The 26,984-nt window shown below is 32.1% G+C and overlaps 1 protein-coding gene across 2 annotated transcripts in view; it reads left to right on the forward strand.

Moving 5' to 3' along the window:
- The first annotated feature begins 310 nt into the window (after positions 1-310).
- The window catches only part of LOC149800697 (uncharacterized), a 34,876-nt gene continuing 8,202 nt past the window's right edge, over positions 311-26,984 (forward strand). Inside the window, exons 1-2 of one of the 2 annotated variants that reach the window (XM_089954730.1) lie at positions 323-974; positions 24,557-24,703. In XM_089954730.1, the coding sequence (XP_089810856.1) occupies positions 743-974; positions 24,557-24,703 (379 nt within the window). In that variant the 5' untranslated portion in view covers positions 323-742. Of the gene's footprint in view, positions 975-24,556; positions 24,704-26,984 lie in introns of both variants that reach the window. The other variant, XM_089954731.1, reaches the window with a different exon arrangement.

Below are 26,984 nucleotides of genomic sequence, written 5' to 3' on the forward strand. Positions count from 1 at the left end.
CAGGGGTAAACTGTATATGGACTTTTGCTAGAATAATTTAACCTTTTTGCTATTCATAACGCGAATACACATACAAACGGGAGAGACTCTCATAAAGGATTAATAGTATATTGAAAACGGTGGCTTATGATAAAATTCAATGTGTTCTTCGTGTGTAAGAAAAGGTTGATTGAGCGCGACACTCTGACTGAGAGATGGAAATAATTTCTAAAGCGTCGTGAAAAGAGCAAAGGACTTCTAGTATATAGCGACATATAAAGCTTGTTAATGACATAAAAGAACGTGCGCGCGCATTTTTGGGCCCGAAAGACATTTACTTCAGCAAATTCGCCTGTTTAAAGTGGCATTCTTTAGAAACTTGTGCATTAGAGCGCTTATAGGATTATAGGAAAATGTGAACGAATTTTCTTTTTGCTGAGCTTTTGGACCAAACGTTTTAACAACGTATTTCGATCTGGAATTTTGTTAAGACATAACAACTTAAAATTAATTACAGAGCTGAAAAAGGTTTTTCAAATTCTGTAGAAGTTCATTAAAGAAAATTTCAACAGAAGAAAAGCTAAATCTCGTATTTCCTTCATTTATCCTAGCCATTATATACTAAGGATCTTCATGCTAAAATAGATAGTGACTGTTCACAAATCGCTGTAATAAACTGCAGAACAGTTCTGTAATAGATTGGTTTCATAGTTTTAAGCTATAAAAATCCTCGAAAGAGTGAAAACCTTAAGGCCTAGTGAAGATGGTATGTTGTGGGTCAGCCTCTGGATGGGCCAAAGTTGCCTGTTTGTTGCTGGTAATAGCTCTACCGCTCCACATCGCTGGATATGCTACGGTCTACTGGCTGTCCATCTACACTGTGGCCGAAAATTATGCCGCCGGAATCGGCCTCTGGAAGATGGAGAATTGCAGCAATAATGCCTACTCCAACCCCTGTCAGACAAACCAAGAAGTACCGGCAAGCTACAAAAACAGTAAGTTATAGCACTGCTATTTTATACTGTATCATTTATTTACACGTGTCGTATTTTGTGATTTAAAAGACCCGAACAAAATGGTCCAAAAATATGTGTTTCTTTTCGTACGAAGAGTAAAGACTTTATTAAGGCGATAAGGCCATCATTGATTGGTATTTGTGTTCCCCGACATCATTCTGACATATATCTCACTCAAAAACCAAAATATCAGTTCAGTACTTCATGGGATGTATTTTCCCATGAAAAACGGCGTTGTATCTATGGAGAGCTTAATTCTTGTAATTGTTGAGTAAGATTTCTCCTTTTCTCCCCAGATGTTATTCTTCGCAAACTGATATTGAGCATTATTGGTTATTAAATAATACGTGTACAGGCCATTCTTAATTGATATTTATCCTTTCATTTAACGCTAACTGAAAAGCACAAAATGACGCAAAAACTGAATTGTGCGATCCAATCATTTCCCTTAATTTTTTATTCCCCATTTTTTTCTCTCAAATCTACACTCAGTAAGGCCTCATGAATTCCAAACCGTTTTGTGGCCTTTTACAGTTTTCAGATGATGGAATAAAATTTTTGGATTTTCCTGTTCATTTACCAAAACTAAATTAAATTATTAAATAAATCTTACTCATAACATCCATCTACCGTTAACGATCAAACGAAGGATTATACGGTTATCACTTCTACCAGAGGGTTATTGACCCTACCCGTACCAGAAGGTTAAAATTTTTATCTGGGTAATTATTTTCAATCACTTCATTTTAGCTTTTCTCATTGTAAGTTCAATTTATTACACCTAGTATAATTAGGGTGTGTAAATGCGGTTCAATATAAGATAAAGCTTTCAAAGTTATAATGACTGTTGTGAGATAAAGCTTTCAAGGTTAGAATGACTGTTATAAGATAAAGCTTTCAAAGTTATAATGACTGTTATAAGATAAAGCTTTCACAGTTAGAATGACTGTTATAAGATAAAGATTTCAAAGTTAGAATGACTGTTGTGAGATAAAGCTTTCAAGGTTAGAATGACTGTTGTGAGATAAAACTTTGAAAGTTAGAATGACTGTTATAAGATAAAGCTTTCAAAGTTAGAATGACTGTTGTGAGATAAAGCTTTCAAGGTTAGAATGACTGTTGTGAGATAAAGCTTTCAAAGTTAGAATGACTGTTATAAGATAAAGCTTTCAAAGTTATAATGACTGTTGTGAGATAAAGCTTTCAAGGTTAGAATTACAGATATAAGATAGAGCTATCAAAGTCAGAATGACTGTTGTGATATAAAGCTTTCAAGGTCAGAATGACTGCTATAAGATAAAGCTTTCAAAGTCGGAATGACTGTTGTGAGATAAAGCTTTCACAGTTAGAATGACTGTTATAAGATAAAGCTTTCAAAGTCAGAATGACTGTTGTGAGATAAAGCTTTCACAGTTAGAATGACTTATAAGATAAAGCTTTCAAAGTTAGAATGATTGTTATAAAATAAAGCTTTCAAGGTTAGAATTACAAATATAAGATAGAGCTTTCAAAGTTAGAATGACTGTCATAAGATAAAGCTTTCAAAGGCAGAATGACTGTTATAAGATAAAGCTTTCAAAGTCAGAATGACAGTTATGAGATAAAGCTTTCAATGTTAGAATGACTGTTAAGAGATAACAATTTCAAAGTCAGAATGACTGTTATAAAATAACGCTTTCAAAGCTAGAACGACTGTTATAAGATAACGCTTTCAAAGTTAGAATGACTGTTGTTAGATAAAGCTTTCAAACTTAGAATGAATGTTATAGGATAAAGCTTTCAAACTTAGAATGACTGTTATTGAATAAAGTTTTCAAAGTCAGAATGACTGTTGTGATATAAAGCTTTCAAAGTTAGAATGACTGTTATAAGATAAAGCTGTCAAAGTCAGAATGACTGTTATAAAATACAGCTTTCAAAGTTAGAATGATTGTTATAAAATAAAACTTTCAAAGTCAGAATGACTGTTATAAGATAAAACTTGCAACGTTAGAATGATTGTTATAAAATACAGCTTTCAAAGTCAGAATGACTTTTATAAGATAAAGCTTTCAAAGTTAGAATGACTGTCTTAAGATAAAGATTTCAAAGTCAGAAAGACTGTTATAAGATAAAGCTTTCAAATTTAGGATGACTGTTATGAGATAAAGATTTCAAAGTCAGAATGACTGTTATCAGATGAAGCTTTCCAAGTCAGAATGACTTTTATAAGATAAAGCTTTCAAAGTTAGAATGACTGTTATGAGATAAAGATTTCAAAGTCAGAATGACTGTTATAAGATAAAGCTTTCAAAGCCAGAATGACTGTGATAAGATAAAGCTTTCAAAGTTAGAACGACTGTTATAAGATAAAGCTTTCAAAGTCAGAATGACTGTTATGAGATAAAGCTTGCAAAGTTAGAATGACTGTTATAAGATAAAGCTTTCAAAGTTAGAACGACTGTTATAAGATAAACCTTTCAAAATCAGAATGACTGTTATGAGATAAAGCTTTCAAAGTCAGAATGACTGTTATAAGATAAAGCTTTCAAAGTTAGAATGACTGTTATAAGATAAAGCTTTCAAAGTTAGAATGACTGTTATAAGATAAAGCTTTCAAAGTTAGAATGACTGTTATAAGATAAAGCTTTCAAAGTTAGAATGACTGTTATGAGATAAAGCTTTCAAAGTTAGAATGTTATAAGATAAAGCTTTCGAAGCTGGAATGACGGTTATAAGATAAAGCTTTCGAAGCTGGAATGACTGTTATAAGATAAAGCTTTCAAAGTTAGAATGACTGTTATAAGATAAAGCTTTCGAAGCTGGAATGACTGTTATGAGATAAAGCTTTCGAAGCTGGAATGACTGTTATAAGATAAAGCTTTCAAAGTCAGAATGACTGTGATAAGATAAAGCTTTCAAAGTTAGAACGACTGTTATAAGATAAAGCTTTCAAAGTCAGAATGACTGTTATGAGATAAAGCTTGCAAAGTTAGAACGACTGTTATAAGATAAAGCTTGCAAAGTTAGAATGATTGTTATAAGATAGAGTTGTCAAAGTCAGAATGACTGTTATAAAATACAGCTTTCAAAGTCAGAATGACTGTTATAAAATACAGCTTTCAAAGTCAGAATGACTGTTATAAGATAAAGCTTTCAAAGTCAGAATGACTGTTGTGAGATAAAGCTTTCGAAGTCAGAATGACTGTTATAAGATAAAGCTTTCAAAGTTAGAACGACTGTTATAAGATAAAGCTTTCAAAGTCAGAATGACTGTTATGAGATAAAGCTTGCAAAGTTAGAATGACTGTTATAAGATAAAGCTTTCAAAGTTAGAATGACTGTTGTGAGATAAAGCTTTCAAAGTCAGAATCACTGTTATAAGATAAAGCTTTCAAAGTTAGAACGACTGTTATAAGATAAAGCTTTCAAAGTCAGAATGACTGTTATGAGATAAAGCTTGCAAAGTTAGAATGACTGTTATAAGATAAAGCTTTCAAAGTCAGAATGACTGTTGTGAGATAAAGCTTTCAAAATCAGAATGACTGTTATAAGATAAAGCTTTCAAAGTTAGAACGACTGTTATAAGATAAACCTTTCAAAGTCAGAATGACTGTTATGAGATAAAGCTTGCAAAGTTAGAATGACTGTTGTGAGATAACGCTTTCAAAGTCAGAATGACTGTTATATGATAAAGCTTTCAAAGTTAGAATGATTGTTATAAGATAAAGCTTACAAAGTCAGAATGACTGTTGTGAGATAAAGCTTTCAAAGTCAGAATGACTGTTATAAAATACAGCTTTCAAAGTCAGAATGACTGTTATAAGATAAAGCTTTCAAAGTTAGAATGACTGTTATAAGATAAAGCTTTCAAAGTTAGAATGACTGTTATGAGATAAAGCTTTCAAAGTTAGAATGTTATAAGATAAAGCTTTCAAAGTTAGAATGACTGTTATAAGATAAAGCTTTCGAAGCTGGAATGACTGTTATAAGATAAAGCTTTCGAAGCTGGAATGACTGTTATAAGATAAAGCTGTCAAAGTCAGAATGACTGTTATAAAATACGGCTTTCAAAGTCAGAATGACTGTTGTGATATAAATCTTTCAAAGTTAGGATGACTGTTATAAGATAAAGCTGTCAAAGTCAGAATGACTTTTATAAAATACAGCTTTCAAAGTTAGAATGACTGTTGTGATATAAATCTTTCAAAGTTAGGATGACTGTTATCAGATAAAGCTTGCAAAGTTAGAATGACTGTTGTGATATAAAGCTTTCAAAGTCAGAATGACTGTTATAAGATAAAGCTTTCAAAGTCAGAATGACTGTTATGAGACAAAGATTTCAAAGTTAAAATGACTGTTATGAGATAAAGATTTCAAAGTTAGATTGATTGTTATAAAATAAAGCTTTCAAAGTCAGAATGACTGTTATAAGATAAAGCTGTCAAAGTCAGAATGACTGTTATAAAATATAGCTTTCAAAGTCACAATGACTGTTGTGATATAAATCTTTCAAAGTCAGAATGACTGTTATAAGATAAAGCTTTCAAAGTCAGAATGACTGTGATAAGATAAAGCTTTCAAAGTTAGAATGACTGTTGCAGAAGAATAAGTACTGTGTAAACGATTCTATATAGAATAAAATGTTTTTTAAAAGACATAAGAAATACAACAACAAATTGGGGTTATGTGCCATTCTAGATTAGCCTTTTTGTCACATTTGTGAAAAATAAAGATCGTGTAGTCCTACTGAGGACCATTCCTTTCATTATATAAAATCGTGTACATCCTGTTCACTTAATGAATAAATTTTACTTAAAATATTCTTTAAATATTTGGCAATATAGTTTCATTAAGTTATTTATTCTGGCAATTTATGGACATTGAATAAAACTAAACAACTTTTGTATGTTTTTTACGTACTATTCAATATTTACTGTCACTCTTCAATTTTGGACATAATAGAAATCTCTAAATTTACCGGATATTTATTTTAAAATGCTGGCATCTAACGTCAATTCAATCACAACGTTACGTTAAAATTGCAAATATTTTTAATAAAACACCGTAAAAACTATATTAATTGTCCCTTTGGGTATTGTGTTTGGATTAGAAAGTAAACCAAGTTTTGTGGTACCACTCACCAGTGACGGATATCTTATTTTTCTAGCAGTATATTTTATTAAGAGTTTATAAATGATGTTGAATCGAGGCTAAATATTATCAAAAATAAATTTAGCCGAGACCAACTACGTGTGACTAAAGAAATAAGCAAGAAAGACGTTTAAATGTAATTTCGGTAATAATTAATGACATTCATTCGAATCCTGTTCCGTGTAAAGAAACACATGAATTATAGTTTTAGTATGATAGAAAAAGTTATTAAAATTTGGTTTGTCACGGTGGGTATTTGTGGACTTTCTGATTTCTCGAATAGAAGAGTGCCTCCTTGTTGGACCGTGTTCCTCATTTGCATGCAAGGAAAGATTATCATATGCTTTTCTTATATTTAGGGTTGTACCTACCTGATTTTTGTCATATTTATTTTAAAAATATAGTAACTAGAATTTGGATTCCAGGTCTAACTGTGCTTACGAGCTTATGATGTTCTTCATGGAGAACGTAGTGACAATTGGATGGAATTTTCCATCAGAAATGACCCACATCTAGGAAATTCTAGAACATTCTGCATCATAGGTCAGGTGACAGTTTGTATACAAATAGAGATTTTTTAAATAACGATTTAATCTCTATTTCTTATAAATCAATAGGATCAGGGTTTGTAGTTGTGTTCAGATACAATTTGATAGGAATCATTTATTTAAATTATTAAGTGGAATTACAATGTGCTTTTTGAACTAAAACACTACTTTGGGACTCGTTCTTGGGCATTCTGTATTATATGATTGTGATACATCAGCACTTTCAAGACTAGTGGAATTCATTCGAAAAATCAATTCTCTTTACTTGTGATTGGACATTTAGGATTATCTGGAATTTAATTCACAATCCTGTAAGTGTCTTTTGAATTTTCACTTTCTTTTATAAGGAAAGAGAGTGTTCTTTCGAATTTTACTCAGACTTGTTGGTTTCACTTGTTTCTATTATATTGTTTAAGACCTAGATTTGCAACACAGAATATTGGTATAGTGACCCCGGCATATATGTTGTAAACATAACAGTGTGCATGACAATATTGCAATGTACTTCGAACATTTACGCTTAAGAAAAATGTGTGCACGACAAGAATATGTTTTATTGATTATATCATTAATATTGCCTTTCCGCCTTTTGTGCATTCTTAGTTGGGGAGGGGGTGGGCGGAATCGTGCTAAAACACAAAAACACAATCTAAAATTGCAATAATTATCTTCTGTGACCCTTGAACAGCCTTCTGTGACCCTTGAACAGCCTTCTGTAGTCATAATCGGGTTGTCTACACACACATATTGAACGCTTTATAGACTTAACGGACGGGCAGGCCAAAAATAGACCTAAATGTGCAGTATTTATTTTAGTCGCTAAATTTAGGGGCGAAACTTGAGAAAGACTGAGTATTTAAACATATGTGTACTGAAACATTATAATTGTTTTACCAGACTGCACCCGTTTCACTTGTTGCTAAGTCTCCTGAACACTGAATATATATATATATATATATATATATATATATATATATATATATATATATATATATATATATATATATATATATATATATATATATATATATATATATATATATATATATATATATTCATGCAATTTATGTAATTATCTTGTTACGTGTCTATGTTCTTAAAATAACTAGCATAAAAGAGTGAAAGACCACAAACTTTGTAAAATTTAACAAATATGTTTATTTCACTAGAATAGGAAGTCAGAAGGAGAAACACAACTTACGATATTGCGAATTAAATTCCAAAATAATCCAAGACTTTCATAGACATATCCTAGTAATTTAAAGTCCTGAATAAAATTCAGTAAAGGTACAGACAAAATCCCCAAAATGAAATCGATGACGTGTTAGTGCTAGCTATTAAAGTGTTTATGTGTCAACAGTCTTTTGATGAATCACAGAAATATAATTTCCAGATTTGAATATACTATAAATTCCAGTGAATGTCTCTATCCAACAATTTTATCAAAGCACGTTTGTATTTCCAGAGAAAAAAAAAATCACTTGAAAATAAAATTCAGCCCAACTGATCACAACATAATACAACTTGAAAGTGCTAAATGTTGAATCACGAATGACCGAGTCCTCACCATAACCTGTACAATTCACTTAGGAAAGTCCAAAACTCTGACCCAAATAAACATATTTATTTTTTCTATTAATAAAGATCCTAATATTAAGCCCATACCCATTATAAAAAAAAATTAGGTATGTATTAGTTGTTTGCATAAAATGAAATTTAAAAAAAATCAATTAGGTCAAGCAGAAATAAACTAAGTTTTGGACAAGGTCAAGTCCAGCATACAATGTTACATTACAATAACATGTAATTAAAAAATTTCTTTAAACAAATTGAATCAAATATACATAACAACCTGTATCACTTATGTTAACACCCATAAAAAGTAAATTGTTTGTTGTAATGACCTATTTTGCATGCCAAATTAGCAATGTTAATTATTTGGATTATGTACTGTACCGCCAACACATTATTCTTAACACAAACTTAATTTTTTTTATTCAATTATAAGCGTCGAGAAGAGAAAAAATGTCTTTAATATGGGCTAATGTCATAGACTGAAACACAGTAAAACCTCATGTTTTATGGAATATTGCAGTTCAACCCTTCTTTGGTACTGTTCTAATGAACTAATTTTATACTTGTTTATATATCAAACTCTGTTTCACCCATAGCAAAGTACTAAATTTATACTTATTCATCTATCAAATCCTTTGTTTCTCCCATAGTTCTTGTTCATCGGTCAAATCCTTTGTTTCACTTGTAGTAAAGTACTAAGTTTATATACTTGTTTATCTATCAAATCCTTTGTTTCACCTGTAGTAAAGTACTAATTTTATATACTTGTTTATCTATCAAATCCTTTGTTTCTCTCATAGTAAAAAGTACTAATTTTATATGCTTGTTTATCTATCAAATCATTTGTTTCTCTCATAGTAAAGTACTAATTTTATATACTTTTTATCTATCAAATCCTTTGTTTCACCTGTAGTAAAGTACTATTTTATATACTTGTTCATCTGTCAAATCTTTTGTTTCACCTGTAGTAAAGTACTTACTTTATATACTTTTTCATCTATAAAATCCTTTGTTTCACCCAAATTCATCCTGAAAATACTGTTCCGGCAAAGACATATGAATGACAGGGCTTTATATCCTTCCAGAATGACTTAAATCAATTTAGGGATATTACAATTTGGAAAGAAATATTACCTACATTTATTTGGCGTTTTTAAATACGAACCGGACTCCGTGCGCTTAGCAATGTTAATCAGTACAGTAGCCGTGGCATCAAGACTTTTTATTTGTACTGCTCCGTATTTAGTATTTCTCCTGGATAGTAACTGTTTTCCAAAAAGTTAATTTGTTCTGAAATGGAACTAGTTTTCAGGGTCAACAAAAAGTAGTTATGGGGCTGAACCTACTGCCTGCTGATGGATTATTTGTGCTTTGGCAATCTGCTATGCATTATTTTTAGCATAGGTAGACTCCAGTCTTACAATGCGGTTAGAACATAATCTTTAGACTCCAGTCTTACAGTGATGTTAGAACAATAATCTCTAGACTCCAGTCTTACAGTGTTGTTAAAACATAATCTTTAGACTCCAGTCTTACAGTGATGTTAAAACATAATCTTTAGACTCCAGTCTTACAGTGATGTTAGAACATAATCTTTAGACTCCAGTCTTACAGTTCTGTTAGAACATAATCTTTAGACTCCAGTCTTACAGTGATGTTTAAACATAATCTTTAGACTCCAGTCTTACAGTGATGTTAGAAAAATAATCTCTAGGCTCCAGTCTTACAGTGCTGTTAGAACATAATCTTTAGACTCCAGTCTTACAGTGCTGTTAGAACATAATCTTTAGACTCCAGTCTTACAGTGATGTTAAAACATAATCTTTGCAGGAGCAACATAATACAAAATATTTCTAGTTGTACATCGCTATTTTGGATGACAGATGGATCCTTGGTTTGTGTGGGTATACAAAAACGTGATAAATATGAGTGTATGGATAAGTTTCAGAACAGAATAGCATATGTTTTGAGTTATATTATTTCAGATAACATAAATATGTAAATATTCTATGGTTTTCTCTTTTTCTGTCCTCATCTCTTAGTTATATGGCCCGCGGCGACTGCTTGAATTTATCTGATGCGAGATGATCTGGATAAATAATGTCTCAAAAGTAAACATTTTTGTTATCTTCTGTATATAGACTACAAAATTCCCCAAATGTCTGGATTTGTGGAAGTCATTTTCTTCTTCTATCGATGCAACAAGCGACACTGAATTATATAGTGATCTTAACGCTGAATTGCTGAAGCCGCCAAATAAATGTTTTACTTGATTCTTGTTTGAATTAATCTGTCCTACAATTTGCCAACAGAAGAGAAGTTTTCCTTTCAAAGCCATCATTCTGACTGACTAAAATATATTCTGTCTAAAAATTGATCCATCAAATGTCTTAAGTCGAGGCCTAATTAAAGATATGATGACTAACCTAGATTTTGCCGACAAAATTTATATCATTACAATAGTTTAAGTTTGGAATCTATTCGTTTATTTGACTAAAATTTAAGTCTGACGTAAAAGTGAACAATCAAATGACTAAAATTAGACATAGTTAAAATAATTAATGAACGGTGTCAATTCACAGCATTGGGCAGCTTTACTTGATCCTATTACAGTACCTGCTGGCTTTCACATGACCGAATTTATCTTCTGACGAACATAAAACCAAGTTTTTAAGCATAAAAGTATTATAAGGCAGTTACTTCCAAAGGAGGTCTGGTTGTATAAAAGTGATAATGACGAGTAGATTAATCAAACGATAAAAACCAACAATTGAATAGAGATAAGAGGCTCATTAATGCAAAATGACACCGTGATCTAACAATATACACTATTTACTGCAAAAGGACCCCATAATCTAACCATATATACTATTTACTACAAAAGGACACCGTAATCTAACAATCTACACTACTTACTGCAAAAAGCCACCATAATCTAACAATCTATACCATTTACTACAAAAGGACACCATGATCTGACGATCTACATTACCTGCTGAGGCACAAAAAGCAGAGAAACAAAGGTAGATAAAAAAAATTTAAAGTAGACGAAGTCCATTGGTATAACAGTTTAGAAATCTAAAAATCATATTCGAAATTTTACCTGATTCGGATAAATTCTACAGGTAAAGAGTGTAATGACGGATTAATTATTCCTCCACCGCAAACCAAATGACTTGAAATACCTTATTACAATTATAATAAACCAAACTTGCTTAGTAGAACTATAATAAACCAGACTTTCTGAACGAATATTATTGTGCAGTCTCTTCTGTTAAGGACTTTAATAAAGCATTACCATTTCTCAGTTATGCTACACTAACAATATTTCATAATTTCTATAATGTTACACTGCTAAGATTTCATAATTATTCAAAGTGATAATGTATATGACATTTCAACACTTTATTAGTAAAGCTTCTTGCCTGGATGATATAATCTAATCAGCAATATTTCAATGAAAAATGGAAGACATTCCATATCGCGTATTCACAACAATATCGGAAACAAAGGAGTATAGCAATGTAGTACCACTTTTAAAAACAGAATGGGAACCAATCTATTGTTTCTAACTATAGACCCATATATCAAGGGATAATATTTATTTATAAATTGGAATGCAATGAAAAGGTGGTCAAAGCTAGATGCATTACAAAACAACATTCAAGAGAAAAGAAATGCTGATTTGTCCATTTCAAACATCAAAAGATGGATCCTGCAATGTTTTAAACAGAATAAAGATTTAAAGATTGCGTTCACTGATGATAACAACGAGATAGGTATCAAAAACCCATTGCCACAGTGATATTAAAACAGTATTTTATGAAAAATGAACAAAATTTATATTTTAAGAATAAGGAAAACCGCAATTTTTACATTCAGCTAATGGAACAATACAACTTGATCAACTCGTAAATTTTACAAGTTCAATCCATGTTGACTCGACACATTTCAAAATGGCCACTCTTATATCTTATACATCTTTTTCAAAATCAACAGGATTGGAAAGTCAAAATGTAACATAAATATGAACATTTTCATATTTTACATCGAAACTATTTTTCAAACTGCGGAAAATTACAGTTTCGTTTATAAAGACGATTTCTGGAGTTTAAGTCCAGTCATTGATACAAGTATCGATCGATTTTGCATTACATTAAACTGGATAGAGAAAATAATAAACAAAAATATTTTATTTAGTAAACAATCTATCTACATATTTTACAAGCAAGGAAGAAAAATCTTGCCTACAAAAAGATCTATGTTAGTAACCTAGATGCCCAATGATAGGAAGATTTTGTTGTCAAGAGTGCATATAAAAGATCGAATGATAGATACACATGCATCTTGACTGTGTTAGATCTTTTCTCTAACTAATCCCGGGCTGAGAAAATGGAACTAAGACAAGGAGACGACAGACAGGATGCTTTGAGAATAATTGTTAAAGGTTGAAAACCTAAAATGTGACAGGTTGATGATGGCTTGGCTTCGTGGGTTTAATTCCATTGTTTCAGCATGATAGGTTATAAATGACGGCCAATTTATTTGTCCGAGGAAGAACCTGGAAGAAACTAGGGACGAACTACCGACCCACGGAACGCTACTGGCAAGCATTCTCACATACTCATGTTGGCCTCATGCTGGCTGAGTCGAGACTGGAACTCAGACAGTGTTGAGATATCAGTGATCTGTAGTGACGAGCGCCTTAGACCACTCCGCCACGCGGGGCCCATATAGTTGGATCACGAAAGATAGTTATACGACAAAACTGTCAGGAATGTTCCACAAATGAAAAACAGCGTACATTTCAACTTACTTAGAAAAGAAACGTATCTGCAGTATTAATGTTTAACACAGTGCAGTGGAAATGTTTAACAGTGCAGTGGAAATGTTTAACACAGTGCAGTGGAAATGTTTAACACAGTGCAGTGGAAATGTTTAACACAGTGCAGTGGAAATGTTTAAACACAGTGCAGTGGAAATGTTTAACACAGTGCAGTGGAAATGTTTAACACAGTGCAGTGGAAATGTTTAACGCAGTGCAGTGGAAATGTTTAACACACACGTGAAGACTATAATGCAGAAAAAGAGAGCTCACAAGTATGGATCACTCTGTTTGGTTATTGGCCATTTGAAGTTCTTGCACATTGTTGAAATAGTATTTCGAAAGACAAAGATTAGTATTTGCGATGGTTACCGTTTTAGCTTTACAGAGGAAACATTTAAAATCAGGCAATACGAGATCTGATTACTTATAACCTTGAATGCTTGAATGGATAGGATATTAAGGTCATATTTTACGAACAAGTTATCTATATTTGACACGCATGATTACATATATAATGCTGAGAAAAAAATTTGAACCACAGTAATGATAGGTATAATGTGAGTAGTTTTGATATGAAAATGACATGACAGATCGTTCATGATAGACATTATAGATCGTTCATAATAGACATGATAGATCGTTCATGATAGACATTATAGATCGTTTATAGTAGACATGATAGATCGTTCATGATAGACATGATAGATCGTTCATGATACACATGATATATCGTTCATAATAGACATGATAGATCGTTCATGATAGACATGATAGATCGTTCATAATAGACATAATAGGTCGTTCATGATAGACATTATAGATCGTTATACGACTGTGTACCAGCAGAAAACATCATTCCATTAAAAAATTGCCTGCAGCAAATACATAAATGGCAGTATTAAGACGTAAGAGAGGCGTCAGTTTTTAAAGATAACGAATCTTAAGAATGTAACTGTTGCGAGAAGACAGTGTATTAGAAGCAGAAGGAGTTAAAAGAAGCAAGCGATGCAAACTTTTTAAACCAGATGTAAAACAATTACAGCAAAATATACCACATACAGCCAGATAACAGTACATATGAAAATGTGATAACGCAACTACCATGTTCACAATGTCCCAGCATGGTCAATCAATATGAAAACTATATAAAACGTTAACAACTACATACTGACCTACACGTTTCTAAACAGGATAACAGGTCTCTGGTATTACATAGATGTTGTTGCGATCATGATGGTATTTCCTTCAAAATTTTGAATAATTATAGCACATCCACAAATTTTTAAATGATTAAGTAATACAAAATTAACCAAAATCAGGTGATATATTTAAACTTTTTTCAAGTTCAGCACATCTCTAAATCATTAAATTACAACGAAGTACCGTAATGTTCATACAAATTATATATATATGTTTATACCGTGACATAGTCTTTTTAACCCTGAAAACTTTTCTGATCTATATTCTATATACAAAAAAAATCCTAGCATTTTTGGAGATTTGTCCGTGTTGCCTATTTCCTTGTGATGGCACCAGTTCTGATCATGGTTTAATAGCCAGGCAATATTACCTCCGGTTACCATAGGTGAGGTTGAAAGTTGAATGTTTCAATAATTATAATATTTACAATCTCTTTATTCCTTTCTTTATTCCTTTCTATCAATTTGTATCTTTACAGATTATTTTTTAAGAAGGAAAAAAGAGCTTAATTGTTTCTTACTTTCTTTGGGATCGGTAAATAAAATATCTAAATCTTCTCTATTAACTTTATTTAAACATTAATATTTTCAAAATTCATTTCATTTGTAAGTGTTTAGCTCTATACGTAGAAACATAACAGACAAAAACACTGCCTTTAACATATGTCATCATTTTTCCCCTCAACTCAGTATTTTTCTGCCCCCGATAGTAGTATATATCAAAACTAAACCACATATTCCGTGATTTTTCTGCGTACCTGTCAGGCTCCAGAAATGTTAGGGTTGTGACTAATTTTGTTTGACTGCTCACATGATTTTTGACACTTCTTACCATTATACATTTATTACATTTATATATTTATTACATTTATATATTTATTACATTTTTAATTGCCATTACCATTTAAATTGTATGGTATTGCTTTTCATTAATTTAGAATTGGTGTCACGCTTTGTATATCAGTCGTAAATTGATTTAAAATATATTCACTAAATAATGTATTACATTTCTAACACATTAGCCGTACTATTAATTCAAATCTTTTATTGATGTATTGTCTTAGCTTCGTATCTGAGCCATGATGAGTTTATCTTTTATCTGTATTTTGTGGCCGAATATATATATCGATGTGGTACTAGAATTAAACATTTCGACAGTCGTTTGCAGTACAATTAATTTTGCTTATGCTAATTTATTGACATGTCTTGTTTTTAATCCTATGAGAGATTATCTTTCAACTGTGGAGTGAATTTTTCTTTTATTTTGGATACTGAGGAGTTTCTCAAATTTATACGAAAAATATTTCGACGGAACCAAAATACCAACTGTCACTTTTTCTGTCTGAAATACAACGCTTATACAACGACTATAGAGCTCAGATATCAACACTGATTTCAACACCATATTGATTTGTTTGTCGGCTGTTGCCTGCTTTGTCGGTTACTAATTGAGCTTAAGAACCTACTTTGAGTATAACAAGGGCGGTAGTGAAATATAAAGGGGTATGGTAGCGATATGTAAGTTTGTATGGTAGGGATATGTAAGGTAGTATTGTAGTGTTATATAAAGCGGTATGGTAGTGACATATAAAGCGATATGGTAATGACATATAAATCAGTATGGTAGTGACATATAAAGTGGTATGGTAGTGACATATAAAGCGGTATGGTAGTGACATATAAAGTGGTATGGTAGTGACATATAAAGCGGTATGGTGGTGACATATACAGAGGTATGGTATTAATATATAAAGTGGTATGGTAGTGACATATAAAGCAATATGGTAATGACATATAAAGCGGTATGGTAGTGACATATAAAGCAATATGGTAATGACATATAAAGCGGTATGGTAGTGACATATAAAGCAATATGGTAATGACATATAAAGCGGTATGGTAGTGACATATAAAGCAATATGGTAATGACATATAAAGCGGTATGGTAGTGACATATAAAGCAATATGGTAATGACCTATAAAGCGGTATGGTAGTGACATATACAGAGGTATGGTATTAATATATAAAGTGGTATGGTAGTGATGTATAAATCGGTACGGTTGTTGTTGTTGTTGTTGTAGGGTTTAACGCCATTTTTCAGCACACGATATGCTATACATGGCGGCCAGTATTAATGGTGGAGGAAGAACCCGGGAAAACCCCCGGAAAGAACCACCAAGAAGCTACTGGCAAGCTTTCTCACATACCCCCATTAGCCGAATCTGAGACTCGAACCCACGCAGACAGAGGTGAGATGGCAGTGATCCGTAACTAAGAGCGCTTTAGGACTCACGGTACTAATTCAACTCCAATGGTAAACATATGGAAACACTATCATATTCAAAATTCAATAACTTAAAATTTATGGGTGCTGATAATGACACCTATAATTCTTCATGCACATCTAACCTTGGTGCAAGCTTATGTGTGGAGAACACCATATGACCCGCGGCACTTTGTTTACATACATGTGCATGAAACACGTGGTTTTGATTCTGCACCAAATGAATCAGGTGCTACTTTCAGTATTGAGTATTCCTGAGTCAAGCTTGTAAAAATGCTAAAATCGCATCAGTAGAAATTTGTCAATATTTTTTTTACACTACATATAGGATAAGCTCTCAAAAGATATTTTTCCTAAAATTCTAATTTTCATTATTAACCAATTATGGACCACCAAACCTGTAAATACTCTATTATTTCTTCACCCATTTCTAGACTGGTTCACAGTTCTTCCGTATAATTAGTACCGTGTGTCCTTTAGACCACTCGACCACTTGGGGCCCAATCGGTATGGTAGTGACATATAAAGAGGTATGGTAGTGATATAGAAAGTGGTGTGGTAGTGATATAGAAAGTGGTGTGGTAGTGATATAGAAAGTGGTGTGGTAGCGATATAGAAATTGATATAGTAGTGATATAGTGATACATAAATTGGTATGGTATCGATATATAAAGTGGATCAAATGTAAGCAAGCCTTGTGGAATGGAGGTTTTACATCGATATTTAATGCAGAGATTTAAGATTTATGTTTCTATTATAACATATAGCTGTAAATGTTTTCTGAATGCACACTTTATTGACTTTGTGTTGAAATTTACATAACCTTGGAACACGGCCAATACATCTGGGATTTGCAGTGATTTTCTATAAGCTCCATTATATTAGTATGCTTCCGCTCGACGCGTGCAAAGCAAAAACTTAAGCAAGGTATGGACAGGGCCAACCAGAGGGAGGGGGCTACCGGGAATATATCATCGGGGCCCAGGCCTGTAAGGCCGAACATCACTATTTAATTTTATGAAAGAAACATTTTGCTTGAATTAGAACTAGAAGACGCCGGGGTATTTCTTACCCCAGGGCCCGTGATAGCTCTCTAGGGCCCTGGGTATGGCCTTAACATTCCATTATTGATTTTCTGTCAGTCGGTGACGTTGCATCTGCACTTCAAACCTGTATTTATTGGCAGCGGCACTGTTTAGTGATACCTTCTAAAATGTGTTTATTGTTAGTGGGACTATTTAGTGATACTTTAAAACCTGTGTTTATTGTTAGTGGGACTGTTTAGTGATACTTTTAAACCTGTGTTGATTGTTAGTGGAACTGTTTAGTGGTACCTTAAAACCTGTTTTTATTGTTAGTGGGACTATTTAGTGATACTTTAAAACGTGTGTTTATTGTTAGTGGGACTATTTAGTGATACATTAAAACCTGTGTTGATTGTTAGTGGGACTGTTTAGTGATACTTTTAAACCTGTGTTTATTGTTAGTGGGACTATTTAGTGATACATTAAAACCTGTTGTTATTCCTGTTGAGATAATTATATAAGGATCTGATACAGTAGTGAAAAGAGACATTTGTTTTTTTATTTTATTTTTGCATTTAAATTTAAATTCACAATAAATGAATTAAATATTACTCTTGGCTTCATGCGCAGTAAATTTTATGTTGCATGAATCAGTATTCTTTTTGCAGTTATAACACGTAGCATGAATCTGCGTTCCTTTTGCTGTTATATTAATTAGAAGTAAATGAAAATCAATAAATAATGCAGGCAGTTGGAACACGGCAAAACTTTCCGCGATTTTTATTCATTTTCTATCAAACTTAATGTATTAGTTTCTTTCCGCTCAACTTGTCGCCCAATCAATCAGCCTGAGTGCTATCAACTAACTCGATGGTATGTTTGATTTTCTGTTATGAGTGGTTCAGAAATGTTCTTGTATAGGAATATGAGATTTTAACTTTTGGAAATAGTCCATGCTTGCCGAATTCACCACTACTACCATCCATGATCACATAGGGAACATCTGCTGATAAGAAAATAATCGAGTATCAAAATTTAATATTAAAAAATCACAATACGTATTGTGTCAGTAACCCCCTATTAATCCCGTGGCGATAGAGGACCTTATGCTTTGTTAGCAGCATAGAAACATAAATTAAGTATTCTTAATTATCACACACACACACACACACACACACACACACACACACACACACACACATACATACATACATACATATATTTGGTACACTTTATTACGATTGTCAATTTTGTTTTTCTCTGTTGTGATTTGCAGTGATTTTCTATAAGGCCCATTATATTAGTATGTTTCCGCTCGACGCATGCAAAGCAAAATCTTCAGCAAGGTATGGACAGGGCCAACAAGACTGGGGGGGGGGGGGGCAGCCGGGGGTATATTCTCGGGGCCCGAGCCTGTAAGGCCGAACAACACTTTTCAATTTTGCAAAAAGAAAAATTTTGTTTGAACAAGAACTAGGAAAGGCCCGGCTGTTTCTTACCCCAGGGTCCGTGATCACTCTCTACGGGCCTGGGTATGGCCTTGACATTCCATTGTTGATTTTCTGTCAGTCGGTGATATTGCATTTGCACTTCGAACCTGTGCTTATTGTTAGCGGCACTATTTAGTGATAACTTATAACCTGTTTTCATTGTTAGCGGCATTATTTAGTGATACCTTATAACCTCTGTTTATTGTTAGTGGGACTATTTAGTGATACCTTATAACCTGTGTTTATTGTTAGAGGGACTATTTAGTGATACCTTATAACCTCTGTTTATTGTTAGATGGACTATTTAGTGATACCTTATAACCTTAGTTTATTGTTAGAGGGACTATTTAGTGATACCTTAAAACCTCTGTTTATTTTTAGAGGGACTATTTAGTGATACCTTATAACCTCTGTTTATTGTTAGTGGGACTATTTAGTGATACCTTATAACCTCTGTTTATTGTTAGAGGGACTATTAAGTGATACCTTATAACCTGTGTTTATTGTTAGAGGGACTATTTAGTGATACCTTATAACCTCTGTTTATTGTTAGTGGGACTATTTAGTGATACCTTATAACCTCTGTTTATTGTTAGTGGGACTATTTAGTGATACCTTATAACCTTAGTTTATTGTTAGAGGGACTATTTAGTGATACCTTATAACCTCTGTTTATTGTTAGTGGGACTATTTAGTGATACCTTATAACCTGTGTTTATTGTTAGAGGGACTATTTAGTGATACCTTATAACCTGTGTTTATTGTTAGAGGGACTATTTAGTGATACCTTATAACCTGTGTTTATTGTTAGAGGGACTATTTAGTGATACCTTATAACCTCTGTTTATTGTTAGTGGGACTATTTATTGATACCTTATAACCTCTGTTTATTGTTAGAGGGACTATTTAGTGATACCTTATAACCTGTGTTTATTGTTAGAGGGACTATTAAGTGATACCTTATAACCTGTGTTTATTGTTAGAGGGACTATTTAGTGATACCTTATAACCTTAGTTTATTGTTAGAGGGACTATTAAGTGATACCTTATAACCTGTGTTTATTGTTAGAGGGACTATTAAGTGATACCTTATAACCTGTGTTTATTGTTAGAGGGACTATTAAGTGATAACATATAACCTGTGTTTATTGTTAGTGGGACTATTTAGTGATAACATATAACCTGTGTTTATTGTTAGCGGCACTGCTTAATGGTACCTTATAACCTGTGTTTATTGTTAGCAACACTATTTAGTGATAAGTTATAACCTGTGTTTATTGTTAGCGGCACTAATTAGTGATACCTTATAACTTTAGTTTATTGTTAGAGGGACTATTAAGTGACACCTTATAGACTGTGTTTATTGTTAGCAGCACTATTTGGTGATAACCTATAACCTGTGTTTATTGTTAGCGGCACTATTTAGTTATACCTTCTAACCTGTGTTTATTGTTAGCAACACTATTTAATGATACCTTATAACCTCTGTTTATTGTTAGCTGCACTATTTAGTGATAACTTATAACCTGTGTTTATTGTTAGCAACACTATTTAATGATACCTTATAACCTGTGTTTATTGTTAGTGGGACTATTTAGTGATAACATATAACCTGTGTTTATTGTTAGCGGCACTACTTAATGGTACCTTATAACCTGTGTTTATTGTTAGCAACACTATTTAGTGATAAGTTATAACCTGTGTTTATTGTTAGAGGGACTATTTAGTGATAACTTATAACCTGTGTTTATTGTTAGCGGCACTATTTAGTGATAACTTATAATCTGTTTTTATTGTTAGAGGGACTATTTAGTGATAACTTATAACCTGTGTTTATTGTTAGCGGCACTATTTAGTGATAACTTATAACCTGTGTTTATTGTTAGTGTGACTATTTAGTGATAACTTATAGCCTGTGTTTATTGTTAGCGGGTCTGTTTAGATATAAATGGTACGTCTTGTTACTACTGGATATGGAAATTACGATCTAAATGGTCTGTCTTGTCAATTTTGGTTCTGTTTATTACGGTATAAATGGTAAATCCTGTCAATTTTGGTTCTGTTTATTACGGTATATATGGTATGTCTTGTCAATTGTGACTCTGTTTATTATTGTATAAATTGTAAATCTTGTCAATTTTGGTTCTGTTTATTACGGTATAAATGGTAAATCTTGTCAATTTTGGTTCTGTTTATTGCGGTACAAATGGTATGTCTTGTCAATTTTGGTAATGTTTATTACGGTATAAGTGGTATGTCTTGTCAATTTTGGTTTTATTTATTACGGTATAAATGGTATGTCTTGTCAATTTGGGCTCTGTTTATGATTTTATAAATGGCAAGTCTTGTCAATTTTGGTTCTGTATATTACGAGCTAGATGGTATGTCTTGTCAATGTCTATAATATTTATTACGCGATAGGTGATATGTAACGTCACTGGAGTGCATTATAGTTTCAATATACATTGTATGTCTAGTCCCTATTGCTTTTACGCTCTAGATGGTATGTTTTGTCAATATTGTTATATAATGACTTTCATTATTTCGCGATAACTCTATTATCCCTCAAGGAGAGAAAGGAAATTTGGGGAGGGAGGAGATATTATGGAATTTCCTGGGTATTTTACAATATGATTCATACTAAAAAGGGCCTGCCAGTTATATTTGACTGGAAGCTTAATTTTGGTTTAGTATAATTCTACAATGCAGTTATGAACATAAAATAACGCAGAAGAAATTGTTTCCATGAATTGTTTATATGAATTGTTTCCATGAAAGATTCAATAACTCTAACCCATAGAAAGTCGTTGTAACGGCAAGCTCATAAATTATCCATTATACCTACATGATAATGTTTAAAACAAACTATTAAAAATTAAACTTTATTAATATAAACAGATTTTTAAATAGTATGGATGAGTTATGCTTCATTCATTTGTTAATTACTGACCACTTTTTTCGATGTGTTGTTATTGTTTATTTGTATAGTTACAGTATATGTTCTGGCATATGAACTATGTTTGAAACTGTTTATTCCTAAAACTAACATAGATTAGAAGCAGATAAAAAGGCTGGACACGGTGAACTGGATAGAAATAAACTTTTCTATGACTGCATGCTTTGATCGACAAATCTTAAACTTTCTTTAATAGTGACAAACTTGTGGTATTTCTATCTTTACATAGAATTCAGAAATGAATAATTTATAAAATATCAAAGAAATTTTTCTCTGTGTGGTTAAATAAATAATAGTCCATTAAATGTACTTGCTACTGATCTAAGTAAGATTAGATCGTTTTACTTCTATTCAATCGACTACAGATAATATCTTTTGAATTTCCATTGACTAATATAATATCCTTGTTAATAATCAATACAAAAAGTTCAGGTACTAATATTAAGGCGTTTGTCTGAAGCGTTTTGGTGGGCATAACCGTATCATTCAAACAAGTCTTTATAATTTTTATTCCGTCAAACCCGAACTGCAAAAAGGAATTTTAAACTTAAAATAGTACCGTACAATTGACTTGGATTTAGTCCATATCTTGGTGCAATTCTAACAAAGCAGATATTTAACTAAGCCAATATTTTAATTGGCAACCAGGCCAGAATGGAAGCTTTAATTCCTGAAGAAACAATTATATATATATATATATATATATATATATATATATATATATATATATATATATATATATATATATATATATATATATATATATATATATATATATATATATATATATATATATATGTATGTGTGTGTGTGTGTGTGTGTGTGTGTGTATGTGTGTGTGTGTGTTACCAATGAAGATGCTTTCTATGTAGAAACTGAAAAGTAGAACGATAATATATATATGTGTATGTATGTATATATATATATATATATATATATATATATATATATATATATACAATGAAGATGCTTTCTATGTAGAAACTGAAAAGTAGAATGATAATATATATATATGTGTACATATATATATATATATATATATATATATATATATATATATATATATATATATATATATATATATAGCGAGAGAGAGAAAGAAAGACAAACAGAGAGCGAGAGAGAGATTCTGATGCTGTAAATGCAACGTAGTGTTGTTTTTCCTTAAAGCAAAAGTAAAGTACATTTATGTTGTTAAGATTGTATTGCCTTAATAAAGTTAACTAAGTAACAGAAAAGAAGCAAAACCAATAAGCTTATTTAAAAGAAAACAAAATAAGGTTACATCTCTAAATTGCAACGTGAAAATTTAAGTATTGTGAATTAAACAGAAAATAGTCCTAAAATGTGTATCACAAGTTCCAATATATAGATTGTTACGAATCAAACCATTGTTCTGATGTACCGATGGTCTTTATTGTGTTGATGTAACAGCAGTTTAGAATGTGTTTGAATGAACTCACATGTCCCAAAATAATCTTCAGCCCAAAATGTGAGTAAGCGCTTTGTAATTCCAATAAATAATTTAAATAATTGATTAATCTTAAATTTTATATTAGCACAACAGTAAATAATCACACAGGCTAAATTTAAAACAGGAATAAATAATTTTGTTTTCATCAACCTTAAATACTCATCCCACGGTTCTAAAACATAATACAAATACCAGGATGTGGTTCTAACGTTCGCTTCCAGAATATTATAAGTTTGTGATTAAGGCTAGACCTTAAACTACAACAGCAGTAAACAAATTATTTAAAACTTACAGACATGACAAATGTATATCCACAATCATTTACAAAATTGAACAACACAATAGAAATTTAATTTACACAGCAATTGACCTCTCCGGTGGTCTAGTGTTAGAGCGTCCGCCTCGGATGCGGCAGGTCGTTTGTTCGAACCTCGGTTGAGTCATACCAAAGACTTGTAGAAATGGTACTAACTGCTGCCTCGCTAGGCGCTCAGCATTAAGAGGTTATTGTTAGGACTGGTCCGCCTGGTATTAGGATAATGGGACTGGGTGGGACATCATGCGACATGTCTGTGATATGATGCCCCAGTGCTAGACATCACTAGAAACTGTTACACTACAGACATCGTAGAGCTATGATTGAAAAAATGTTAAAATTCAAAATTACACACACACACACACACACCAGTATGTAAGAAATTTGCAGATACAATATGTTGGAACGAAAGCGGTATTAACATTCACGAGTTTGATTCATAATTTTCTCAGTTTGTTCAATTTCCACTCGTTTTTAATATCAACATAAAACTTTCTGCTGTGCCACAAATGTATTTGATACAACTTTATTTTCTTACACGAAGCAACCGAAAAGATCGAAAAATCAACAAGTTTAGTAAAATTCACACAATCACACAAATTAAACTTACATAACATGATGTGCACATTATCTTGACGTTTCCTGTCAATTAACGTCGTCATAGTGGTGTCCGGTGTAAAATAGTAAACTCTGCATTATTGTGATTTGTGACATAATCTTTTATTACTTCAGGCGTATTCGTGGCGACCCAGGCCCTTGAGACAATCGCCCTGATTCTGCTTATATTTGCCACCATGTTCAGCGCCCTGTACATCCTTATACGGAGACTTCGGACACTTTGTATGGCCCTGACAATTATGATCTTCTGTTTCCTTACAGGTAGCTTTCGTATTCACTGATTTCGTCTGTTTCCTTACAGGTAGCTTTCGTATTCAATGATTTCTTCTGTGCTTTCAATAATTTAACACTTAGATTCATGATAGTATATTTATTTCTTTTCATATACATCTTGGCTATTTTGTTTGTTGGTATGTGTTTGTTTCATAGACTCTTATGTTTGTTTGTTGTTTTTTCACTACGGATTCGTTTCAAGAATGTACAGCAAGTTCAAAGACATTGGTTTTACCAAACTTTGTTTTTAACAGAATAATCTTGACATAATAATTATGTTCAAGTGAACTTTCTTCTATATATATTAAACCATATTTATCTCAAGCAGGATTGAACTTCTTAAAGTACATAAGTCCTGAGCTTTGAAATAAGTCCCTAAATCTCTAATGTCACACCGCTTCAGAAGATCATCGTTGTAGTCATCTGATTCCTTTCTTGATGCTGTAAGATCAGTCTGCATGTGAGCCAATCAAATTATTGAAGGAAAGGCTCTAACATTCAGTCTATGCTCTCTCTCTTTAATCATTTTACCTTTTCAAAGCCTTTTTTTATCATGTTCACCTTCACAAAGCCCTTTTTATCATGTTCACCTTCACAAAGCCCTTTTTATCATTTTCACCTTCACAAGGCCCTTTTTATCATTTTCACTTCACAAAGTATTTTTTTCCTTCTCAATGCTCTTTTTTATAATCTTTACCTTCTCAAAGCTCTTGTTATCATTTTTAACCTTGTCAAAGCCCTTTTATTAATTTTGCCTTGTCAAAGCCCTTTTTATAATTTTTACCTTCTCAAAGCCCTTTTTATCATTTTTACCATGTCATAGTCCTTTTAATAATTTTTACCTTCTTAAAGCCCTTTTTATCGATTTTAAGTTCTCAAAGACCTTTTAATCTTCTTTATTTTGTCGAAGCTCGTTTTATCATCCTTACCGTCTCATAACCCTTTTTATCATTTTTACCTTGTCAAAGCCATTTTATCATTTTTATCTTCTCAAAGTGCTTTTTATAATCTTCACCTTGTCAAAACCAATTTTACCATTAATACCTTGTCAAAGCTCTTTCTATCAGTTTTACCTTCTCAAAGTCCTTTTTAACACCTTTATCTTGTCAAAGAACATTTTATCTTCTTTACATTCCCAAAGCCCTTTTTATCATTTTTATCTTCACAAACACCTTTCTATCATCTTTACCTTCTCAAAGCCCTTTTGATCATATTTACCTTATCAAAGCCCTTTTTATTGCCTTTATCTTCTCAAATCCCTTTTTATTATCTTTACCTTCTCAAAGCCCTTTTTATCACTTTCACCTTTTCAAAGCTCTTTTTGTCATTTTGACCTTCTCAAAGTCCTTTTTATCACATTTATCTTCTCAAATCCATTTTTATTATCTTTACCTTGTCAAAGCCTTTTTTATCATTTTTATCTTGTCAAAGCCCTTTTTTTAAATTTTTACCGTCTCAAATCCCGTTTTATCAGTTTTAACTTCTTCAAGCTTTTTTATACTTTTTACCTTTCCAAAATCCTTTTTATCATTTTTTGCTTTGTCAAAGCCCTCTGTATCATTTTTACCTTCTAAAAGCCTTTCTTTGTAATCTTTACTTTCTCAAAGCCTTTTTTAAAATCATTTTTACCATGTCAAATCCCATTTTATCAATTTTACCTTCTCGATGCCCGTTTCTATTACTTTTACCTTCTCGATGCCCGTTTCTATCATTTTTACCTTCTCAAAGACCTTTTTATCATTTTTACCATGTCATAGTCCTTTTAATAATTTTTACCTTCTTAAAGCCCTTTTTATCGATTTTAAGTTCTCAAAGACCTTTTAATCTTCTTTATTTTGTCGAAGCTCGTTTTATCATCCTTACCGTCTCATAACCCTTTTTATCATTTTTACCTTGTCAAAGCCATTTTATCATTTTTATCTTCTCAAAGTGCTTTTTATAATCTTCACCTTGTCAAAACCAATTTTACCATTAATACCTTGTCAAAGCTCTTTCTATCAGTTTTACCTTCTCAAAGTCCTTTTTAACACCTTTATCTTGTCAAAGAACATTTTATCTTCTTTACATTCCCAAAGCCCTTTTTATCATTTTTATCTTCACAAACACCTTTCTATCATCTTTACCTTCTCAAAGCCCTTTTGATCATATTTACCTTATCAAAGCCCTTTTTATTACCTTTATCTTCTCAAATCCCTTTCTATTATCTTTACCTTCTCAAAGCCCTTTTTATCACTTTCACCTTTTCAAAGCTCTTTTTGTTATTTTGACC

This window comes from Sinohyriopsis cumingii, chromosome 4, assembly GCF_028554795.1.
Source record: "Sinohyriopsis cumingii isolate HCF-2022 chromosome 4, ASM2855479v2, whole genome shotgun sequence".
NCBI classification, from domain to species: Eukaryota; Metazoa; Mollusca; class Bivalvia; order Unionida; family Unionidae; genus Sinohyriopsis; species Sinohyriopsis cumingii.